At 40.5% G+C, this 10462-nt stretch overlaps 1 protein-coding gene across 2 annotated transcripts in view; it reads left to right on the top strand.

Annotated features, from left to right (window-relative positions):
• Nucleotides 1-9061, top strand: part of LOC138953907 (uncharacterized) — an 85202-nt gene extending 76141 nt beyond the window's left edge. For both annotated transcript variants that reach the window (XM_070325888.1, XM_070325887.1), the window contains exons 4-6: nucleotides 2097-2265; nucleotides 2870-3038; nucleotides 3756-9061. In XM_070325888.1, the coding sequence (XP_070181989.1) occupies nucleotides 2097-2265; nucleotides 2870-3038; nucleotides 3756-3954 (537 nt within the window). In that variant the 3' untranslated portion in view covers nucleotides 3955-9061. The remainder of the gene's footprint in view (nucleotides 1-2096; nucleotides 2266-2869; nucleotides 3039-3755) is intronic.
• Nucleotides 9062-10462: the final 1401 nt, after the last annotated feature.

The following is a 10462-nucleotide window of genomic DNA, read 5'->3' as shown; positions in this document are numbered from 1 at the left end:
CCCCCCCTATCAACACCTACACATCTGAATAAATCAGGTCTTGAAAGGGAGGGAGTCTTTAAAGGCACCGTAAGCCTCCCGTAAACCATCACAGACTTCTTCTTCTTCTTCTTCTGCGTTCGTGGGCTGAAACTCCCACATACACTCGTGTTTTTTGCACGAGTGGAATTTTACGTGTATGACCGTTTTTACCCCGCCATTAAGGCAGCCATACGCCGCTTTCGGAGGAAGCATGCTGGATATTTTCGTGTTTCTATAACCCACCGAACTCTGACATGGATTACAGGATTTTTTTCGTGCGCACTTGGTCTTGTGCTTGCGTGTACACACGAAGGGGGATAAGCCACTAGCAGGTCTGCACATAAGTTGACCTGGGAGATCGGAAAAATCTCCACACTTAACCCACCAGGCGGCCGCGACCGGGATTCGAACCCTTGACCTTCGGATTAAGAGGCCGACGTCTTACCACCCCGCCACAGCGCCCGTCACAGACACTGTCCGGCTTTTACACACAGTACAAACACCCTTCCATTTGAACACTCACCGAACGGGAACATCCTAGGTGCCCTACGTAAAGAGCAAGCAATTTTCAAAGAATTCATTTTTCGGATTGTCTCCATAACAATCGGACCCATCCTGAACTCAGGTCAAAAATGAGTTACTTCCCTTCAAATGGCGATACCCGTGGAGCGATGATTATCAGAATGGACCATGGTGCGTTTTGGCGCTAGACCTAACTTTTAAAGTCTAAATAATAAATTGACAGCTTGTTACACAAACATTCTTAAATTATAAAAGAATTAATTTTTCATCAAGACAAGATCAGTACAATTCGAAGTTTTGAAAGTTTGAAAAAAGAAAAGCCCGGAAGCAGGGTCACGCAAGTTCCTCCGAAAGCGGCGTATGGCTGCCTAAATGGCGGGGTAAAAACGGTCATACACGTAAAATTCCACTCGTGCAAAAACACGATTGTACGTGGTAGTTTCAGCCCACGAACGCAGAAGAAGAAGAAGGGTCACGCAAGGTCGTGGTTTTCGTAGCAGACGGCGGTTTAAAGGCAGTCAAAAGCCATCGCTAGAGTTCTTATGAACCACATTCGTTTGTTTTGTGAAAAGTCAGAGGTACATAATAACGTGCTATTGCAGATAAGCTCACAGCGAGCCGCATTCAAATTACAAACTGATGACTGCATTGTGAAAAAAGGGAAGCTGGATCACACGGGTTCACGATGGCTCAGGGGAAAGATAAACCACACACAAAATAAATTCTGTGAAAATTGCTCGCTCTTTACGTGGGGCACCGAGGATGTTCCCGTTTGGTGAGCGTTCAAATGGAAGGGTGTTTGTACTGTGTGTAAAAGCCCGACAGTATCTGTGATGGTTTACGGGAGGCTTACTGGGACTGGGTGGCCGAGTGGTAACGCACTTGCGCTCGGAAGCGAGAGGTTGCGAGTTCGACCCTGGGTCAGGGCGTTAGCAATTTTCTCCCCCCTTCCCTAACCTAGGTGGTGGGTTCAAGTGCTAGTCTTTCGGATGAGACAAAAAACCGAGGTCCCTTCGTGTACACTACATTGGGGTGTGCACGTTAAAGATCCCACGATTGACAAAAGGGTCTTTCCTGGCAAAATTGTATAGGCATAGATAAAAATGTCCACCAAAATACCTGTGTGACTTGAAATAATAGGCCGTGAAAAGTAGGATATGCGCCGAAATGGCTGCGATCTGCTGGCCGATGTGAATGCGTGATGTATCGTGTAAAAAAAAATCCATCTCACACAGCATAAATAAATCCCTGCGCCTTGAATATGTGCGCGATATAAATTGCATAAAATAAAAAATTAAAATAAAAAAATAAAAAAATCCCTGCGCTTAGAACTGTACCCATGGAATACGCACGATATAAGCCTCATATTGATTGATTGATTGATACTGTGCCGTTAGATGGAGGTAAATTTACACGGCTTTTGAACAGACAATCTGGAAAAGCAAGGTCTTGAAAGGGAAGAGAGAGTAAATTGGGGGTTTTGAGAGAGGGGTTCCACTGTCCTACACTGGTGCTGTGTCACTGGCTATAAAAACAGCCGTGTACCTTTGCAGCACTTCGACCAACCAGCTGAAGAACGAGTGAGTTACAAGGCCATCAGACACTCCACTCACGGCGACGTCATCAGAGTGCGCGACTGTGTGCTGCTGCGGTCAGGGGGCTGCCGGTCCGATGTACCCTATGTGGCCAAAGTGGGCGCCTTCTGGGAACTCCCCAAGACAAGTATGCATTCCTTTTTTTATATTATAGAACTTATACGTTTCTTTTATTTAGGGTCACTGTCAGTTTAGGTTTTGAAGGCGTGTTCTACTAAGGGCCGGATGTACCCTTTGTTTAACATTTGTACATTTCTTTCTTTTTTTAAATAATTTTGCCATGCACATCATTGTGGAGCTTTTAATCCATAAACATGTTTCCCTCAATACATCAAATTTTCCATTCATACATGATCATTTAGAGAAAAATGACATAATTTGTAATCAATGCATTCATACATTTCAAGAGCAAATTGTGTCAAGCTTTGATACTCTGATAAATTATTTTAATAATTTGTATTGTAAACGGTATGTGCATGTGATTTGTGTGATTTGTACTTGCTAATGGTTAATTGAACTGTTATAACTTTGATGTCATTACAGATGTTATGTTTTTTTAAATTTCAGAGGTGTAACGTTGATGTGTAAATGGATGTTTTATAAAGTCACTAACTTTGATGTAAAAATGGAACTCATGTAATTTCAGAAGTGTAACTTCGATTAAAAAAACGATTTTTTTGTAGTTTCAGAGGTGTAACTTTGATGTGTAAATGGATGTTTTGTGATTTCAGAAGAGAAGATGATGAGTCTACTATGGTACTACCAGCCAGAACACACGGAAGCCGGCCGTCAACCACACGACATGGAGAACGAAGTGTTTGCTTCACGCCACAGAGATGAGAACAGCGTAGCATGTATAGATGACAAGTGCTACGTCCTCACGTACGACCAGTTTTGTCGGTGAGTTTGTCAGACACTTTAATACATTCAAGGAAGAATGGTTTTTTTGAAGACCTTCCTCAATTGAGCCCGAAGTTGACTTCGCAGAGACTTCGCAAAGTCTTTTTACCGAAAATCAGTGCCAAAGCTTCATGCAGCTGGCTTCGTGAAGTCAGCTTTGCGAGGTTGACTCCGTCCAATTAAGGACATGCTTGAAGGACATAAGTTTTTGTATAAGATGTTTTATTTCTTGTCAAAACCAAGTGTCGTAAGTGTGATTTAGCTCAAATCCACAGCATTATATTGTAAAACGTCAGTGTGCTCAATAAGTGAGTAAAATTTAAAAGATACTCAAACCTACCTGTGAACAATTGAGAATAATTTTAAGCTGCAGCAAGTTAATGAGCTGTACATAAATCCTTGTTATAAATTTATAAGAACAAAATAAATGAAAAAAAGAGCATAAGGCCAGTGTCACAAGTTAACTTTTACAAGTTTGATCGTTTTTTGCTGTAAGAAGACAACAGTGAAAATGTACTCACCAGAAGTAAACCGCAACATGAACAATCAAAAACGAATCCGTTTCGACACTGCGTCTTCCTCAGCAATGAATATTGAAGTAAAAAGAAGAGTAGACAGAGATACACAATGAAGAGAATAAATATAGAAGAATACAGACAGAGTCTAACGTTACCAAACCTAAACAAGAACAAAGTCAAAGTTTTGCTGTGTTTTCAGGTACCAAGCTCAAATACGGCGAGTGGACCACCATGCAATACCACGCCCTCGCATCGTTCCGGACCTGGACTGGTCAAGCCCAGAGGTGGACTACCCTCAGCAAGAACTGCCCAGCGAAGAAGTGGACCCTGCCACGGTCTTCTGCTGCCGTAGAGTCTTCGACTTCCGTATGAAGAGAATCCTCAAAAATCCCTCTTAATGCATTTGCGTGTGTAGTCTGTGTGAGACTTTTTGTCGCAGAAATGATGTGATTCAAGATGTTACAAATGTGATTTTGCATGCATAGATATTATGTATATTGTGTGAAATTGTGCAAGAAAAAAAGCTGGTGTTTTATGTTAAAGCACCAAGCAGAAAATCCAAGAAAATGTGTTTGTCAGATTTGTACAATTTTGAGTAGATTGTATGAATATGTTTGTGGGTATATGAAGACATTTTATAACCTGTTTAGGCCACACACAAAAAAAGTCTGTTTACGGTAACATAGGCAAAAAAAATAGGGTCGGTAGGTCGGGATTTTTTTAATTTTTTTTCCCAAAAAACATTTTTAAGTTATTTTGCCATAAAACAGACCTTTTCCCAAATGGCAAAAAAAAGTGTATGGTCGCGCGAAAAAATAGGGTCGGTCGGGATACCGTAAACAGACTTTTTGTTGTATGCCTTGAATAGCAATAATGGATTTTGTTCTGACTGATTGTTTGAGAAGCTCCTGGTGTGTATGTTGGCACTGCTTTCATGGAAAAGTCTGAAAGTTGTATTGCTCTAAGTCTCTTTCGTATTTATTTTTAAGGAGGAGAAACTCATGTCATTAACAAGTATTTTAACAATGAGGAATACTCTGGGAAAATTGTGAATTTGACTGAAAATGTACACAAAAATTGTTGCTAACATTTACTTTTTGGGCTTGTATTTTATGCCTTTTAAAATTTTGTTTACTTTTCTTGAAAGGTTGAAATCAATTACTCTTCTGTAGGTGCACTTTTTCAGAAGCACAAGTGTTAATTTACACACACATTTTCTTTGTGAATCTGTGATTGATCATGTTTTAAGTACATGTATCCACAAGCTATATATAGCATCATGATCAATTTATTGGTTAACGCCCTAGAGAATAAATTGTCTAGAATTCATTAGTTTCAATGAAGAAGCCATGACTTTTTTACTTTTTTTTTTTTAAACTGGTGCATAATTTTCTTTTGTTCAGTTTAGGCTGTATAAGATTGGATGGGCATAGGGTCTTTCTACATCAAGAGGAAGAGTAATGATAATCTCGTGGTATTTGTGATCTCAAAATATTTTGAGGCAAAGTGTTCAGACTCTGCATACATCAGTTGAAGTGACGCAGTAGTCTACTTTTCACAAGAGCTGCTCTGCATTAACAGAGTTGTCTGCTGGCCTTGAGCATTTTATAATAGCTTTACGTTTTGTGTGCATCGAGTAGACACACCTGTCCGATGTAGGGAGCTTTTTATCATAGGGTCTGCAGACCTGGGAACCCATACGATTTGGCTGTATTTTGTACGCTTGATTGTCTACAATACGATCAGTATGGTGGGTCAAAAAAAAATACGATCAACAAAAATCCAAGACTACTTTTCTTCACAAGCGCATCCCAAAGCCAATCCAGTATTTTGGTTCTTCGAATGTTGTGTGGAGTGCACTAATTTTTTTGAAAATACGCCAAGTTTTTTTGAGAATACTCCCAAGTGCAAAACAGGGGTTCTCATGTCTGGGTCTGGCTGCCGTTGTCTCCTGGTATGCGATATGCTCTTGCAGACGTTTGAGTTCCGCAACAGCAGATTTTCATAGGGCTTTTCTTTCTTCTTCTTCTTCTTCTGCGTTCGTGGGCTGAAACTCCCACGTACACTCGTGTTTTTTGCACGAGTGGAATTTTACGTGTATGACCGTTTTTTATCCCGCCATTTAGGCAGCCATACGCCGTTTTCGGAGGAAGCATGCTGGGTATTTTCGTGTTTCTATAACCCACCGAACTCTGACATGGATTACAGGATCTTTTTTCGTGCGCACTTGGTCTTGTGCTTGCGTGTACACATGGACACCGAGGAGAGTCTGCACACAAAGTTGACTCTGAGAAATAAATCTCTCGCCGAACGTGGGGACGAACTCACGCTGACAGCGGCCAACTGGATACAAATCCAGCGCGCTACCGACTGAGCTACATCCCCGCCCTTGGAGCTGTTTGTGATAGGGGGTGGCCACTGGTGTCTCCAGGTATGCTCCTCCAAACCTTAGAGTTTTTATGTGGCTATTTATTTAGCCCCAACTCACTCCTCTTTGACTGGGGCCTTACAATACGTTACAAATACCACTGCAGTAATAGAAGCCAGAGTGAGTTGTGGTTGACCTAGATGAGAGTGAATGTTTTGGCCAATTGTGGTGAGAGTGGATGTTAATTGTGACAGTTTTAGGGAGCAAAACAGAAGGCAGTGTAAAACACTTCTCATAAATATTGTGTCGTCTCATCCCCATTGCCTTTATGTGCTATGTCAACAATCTTTATACAGCTGTTAAAGAGAGTATTGTACTGGGAAACGTGTGTTAGTGAAGATCAGTAGAATGAATGGTTGAGACATACTGTTCGGATGATGCTCATTGTTCATCAGTACGTAGTGCATATTTGTATTTGCTGGATGATCTTATGTCACTTTTTTTAAGATTATAAAAAAAAAAAAGGTATAAAATATAAAAGAACGAATGTATTGATTATGAGAAGAATGTGACTAATTCTCCACATTGCTTACTTCCCTGTGTTTCTATGAGCACATCTGGAACTTCCATTCATATTTTGTTGGAACAAAACGTTTAGAGTACAATTTTCCCCCCTCCTTTTCATGTGCATTCTACCACAGACTGATATTGTGTTTTAAATGGTGAACATTTATACCTTTGTTTCATGGGGGTTTCAAAAATGACTACGCAAGATTCTAGATCTGAATCAATGGTGGTTAGTGCATTCTCCCTCTTGGGCTCCCTGTATTGTAATTGCTGCTTATTATATTTGGGCTTTCTTTTTTCACGCACGTTTTTGTATTCATGCATTGTGAACACAATTAACCTGTGTGTGTGTGTGTGTGTGTGTGTGTGTGTGTGTGTGTGTGTGTGTGTGTGTGTGTGTGTATATGCATGCAATATACGTGTGTGTAGATGGCAGCAGTGTCTGATTTCGTTTCAATAAGCAGTTCTGTTTACAAAACGCAAATGACTTCTTGACTTTTTTTGGCAAATGAAACTGTGCTTGGCGAAAAAAACACCCATAATTATTTTATTGTATCGTACCTCAACCAAATTGTTTTTCCATGTACATGTACCAGCTTTTACTTTTGAGAGTTGAGAAAGAGAGCAAATTAGCTACTGAGCGTTATTAAAATTGCTCACAAGCATTCATTGTGTCGAAGACTTTGGTAAAGATCTTCTCTCTGTGCTGGGTATATTTTAAGTTAATGGCGCATTTTGCATCATGAATAATTTGATTACTTAGCGTTCTACTGGAGATAATGATATTAACACTTGATTATTGTAGTTTAATTTACAATATGTTAATTTTTGTTAGTGACATTTTTTAAACTCATATTTAGAGTGAAACCAGTAAAAGGGACCAGCACAATAAAATACTGATGAAAAAACTAAACTGCTATACATGGTTTGAATGATAAGCAGATTTCTAAAATTTCATTTATTGTTGAGAGGAGCATAGTTAGTGAGTGAACAAGTTGCAGACTTCCAGTTGCAGAATTTTTGTGAATGCATTTTACATTCTTTCACCAACTGCTTAAACATTTTCTCATGATGTTATCTTGGGTTCGATATGTTAACAAGAGGATTTTTTACGAACTTTTTTTATACACATCTGAAGTGTAGAAATTAAATATGGTTGGTGTGCTTCAGACGGGACTCTTTTCTTCTAGCTTACTGGTCAATTGGTGTTTGATTTTGATACTGTAGTGTAGTGACAGGTTACAATTTGTGTGTTGGGTCTTTGCGGTTCATATTTTACTGTCATTTTCAGGATCTGCATACAGATTCACTTTCAAAGTAGCAAAAAGTTATAGCAGATTTTTTTCTTTGTCTTGTTGCTTGAATTGTGTATGCTTATGTTAATATGATTTTATGCTGAGCTCAATTTTCCCAGCAGTCGTACATTTTACTTGCCATGCTACCTGTATCAATTGAAGTTTTAAAAAATCAATGAATTTTTAATTAATTGAACACTTTGCATAATACGTGTACTCAGTCAGTCCTGTTATACTTTCATCAAAATAAGGAAATGCAAGAACAAGTACAACCTGTCAATATTCAGTTGGAAAATATGCTGTTCAGGTTTTTGAAAACAACACCTGTTTTTTGTTTCTTTGTTATTCTTTGTTTTTGTATTTTGGTAATTTGTTTAAATTTTTTTCGAGTTATTATTATTTGACTGATGATGGTTATACTCATGAGCAGTTTCCATTTACATATCTATTAGTATTCCTAGCTTCACAGACACACACACACACACACACACACACACACACACCCAACACACACACACACACCCAACACACACACCCAACACACACACACACACACACACACACACACACACATGATGTTGTAACTAAAAGTTTGCAAACATCATACACCATGTGAATTTAACATACAACAGAACCCTGCACTGATTGGAAAGATGTGTGAAGGTTAAGATGAGTTGTCTTTCATTTTCATGTAAAGAAACGTCAGCTTGTGATATCTTGTTGCACTTGCAAAATTCCCACAAAGTTGAGCGCTCTTTTGCAATTTCCCCACATGGTTCTCTCCAGTGTTGAAAAAAAGAGTGAACAATTTGAGATTCATTTAGTGAGGTGACAAACCACATGCAGGGCTAATTCTGGAGACTTCCCACTGTACCTTACCTATGTGCAAAACTGTGGCTTCGTCACTCTGTGTGTATTATTCTCTGTGTTGTTATTTCACAGTTGGTGTCTTTCCCCTGCCTGCTAATGTGATGTAACACCTGTATCTTCTCCAAGTAAATGAGCACCTGTGAGTTGTACCTATCGTGTAATCCTGCACCTGTGAATTTTGTATAATTTATAATTTATGTGCCAGCACTTGTGAGTAATGTGTATCATTCACATACAAGCACTTCAAAGTTGTGTGGTGTACGATACTTGTATTGTGTATATGTCACATATATATATCAAACAATTATTGTGTATTATGCATTTTTTTTGCATTTCCCCCCCAAACCTCACAATGTTGGTTGCCTGACAGTAAAATGTCTGAATTATAACAAGCTGTATTCTTTGCGAATTGTGTGTGTGTGTGTGTGTGTGTGTGTGTGTGTGTGTGCGTGTGTGTGTGTGTGTATACGCGTGCCTTTTGGGCTGCATGTGCGTGCCTGCGTTTGGGATCCTCGTCTATTTTCTGTTGTACAGAAGTTATGCCTTGGTATATGCACAGACTTTGAAAAGATGGGAAACTGCTCACATGCACAGACACAATACACCCACACACGTAATCGGATTTTGTACTGAACACAAATGAGTGGATGCAAAATCAACACCAATGCTCAGCATTGATCCCCAATCACCATGCTCAATGTGAGGATAAAAGAGTGTTCAGATATTTTGCTTGGGGATGGAAAGAGCTATTCAATCTGTTCTGCCCTGATTTTCATCTCCATATCTTACAGGCATGGGAATTGTCTGCGAAATCGCGGATTTCTGCAAAAAGGAAATTACGTTTCAGCGAAAATAAAAAATTGTCCGTGGCAAAAAAAAGGTAAATTAAATTATATGTATACTATTGTCTCTCTATCCATTATTTGCTTACACAAGAACTATCAAAATATTGGTCTAAAATGCTTCCTGTTCCCCCAACAGTGTTCCCCCTCTGCCCCTGTACCCCGCCGGGGCAGCTAGGCGGCTCCTGGACCTCAGCCTATTTTCATTTTTGTCTATTTTGGAATTCCCATGTTAGCAAAGCACATGTCTTTCTAGTTTCAGAGGATACAACGTCCGTGAACTGTCACACACACACACAAGCAAACACGCACGGAGCGGCGGGAACACTGACACACACACACACACACATGCACGCACACACACACACTGCCACTGGCACACACACACACACACACAAAGACACAGACACACACACAAAGACACAAAACAACCACACACACAAACACATACACGCGCCGCGCGCACGAATTCCAGTCCAGTCCGGCGGCTGTCTATCTGTCCCTCTCTGTCTTCAAGTTTCTGTCTGTTTTCAAGTGTTGCTTGTCTCTGTCTCTCAGCTCTGTCTCTGTCAGTCTCTCTCTCTCTCTCTCTCACACACACACACACACACACACACACACGCACGCACGCACACTACACTGACACTACTCACTGACGCACGCACACACTAGTCAGTGACTGACCACAGGCGGAAGGTATCGTCCACTGGACTACTACTATCACAGAAAGTCTTTCTGTGATAGTAGTAGTCCAGTGGACGATACCTTCCGCCTGTGGACTGACTCGCATACACACACACACTGACGCACCTACGCACGGACGGACACACACACACACACACACACACCTACGCACGGACAGACACCCACCCACACACACCCACCCACACACACACACACGTGTGCGTACGCCGAACCACAAACTTTGAAGTCACACGTGGGCGTGGTCCGCAAATTTCGACCC

The sequence above is a fragment of the Littorina saxatilis genome, linkage group LG17 (genome assembly GCF_037325665.1).
Source record: "Littorina saxatilis isolate snail1 linkage group LG17, US_GU_Lsax_2.0, whole genome shotgun sequence".
NCBI classification, from domain to species: Eukaryota; Metazoa; Mollusca; class Gastropoda; order Littorinimorpha; family Littorinidae; genus Littorina; species Littorina saxatilis.
This window is presented reverse-complemented; position numbering and strand designations above follow the sequence as displayed.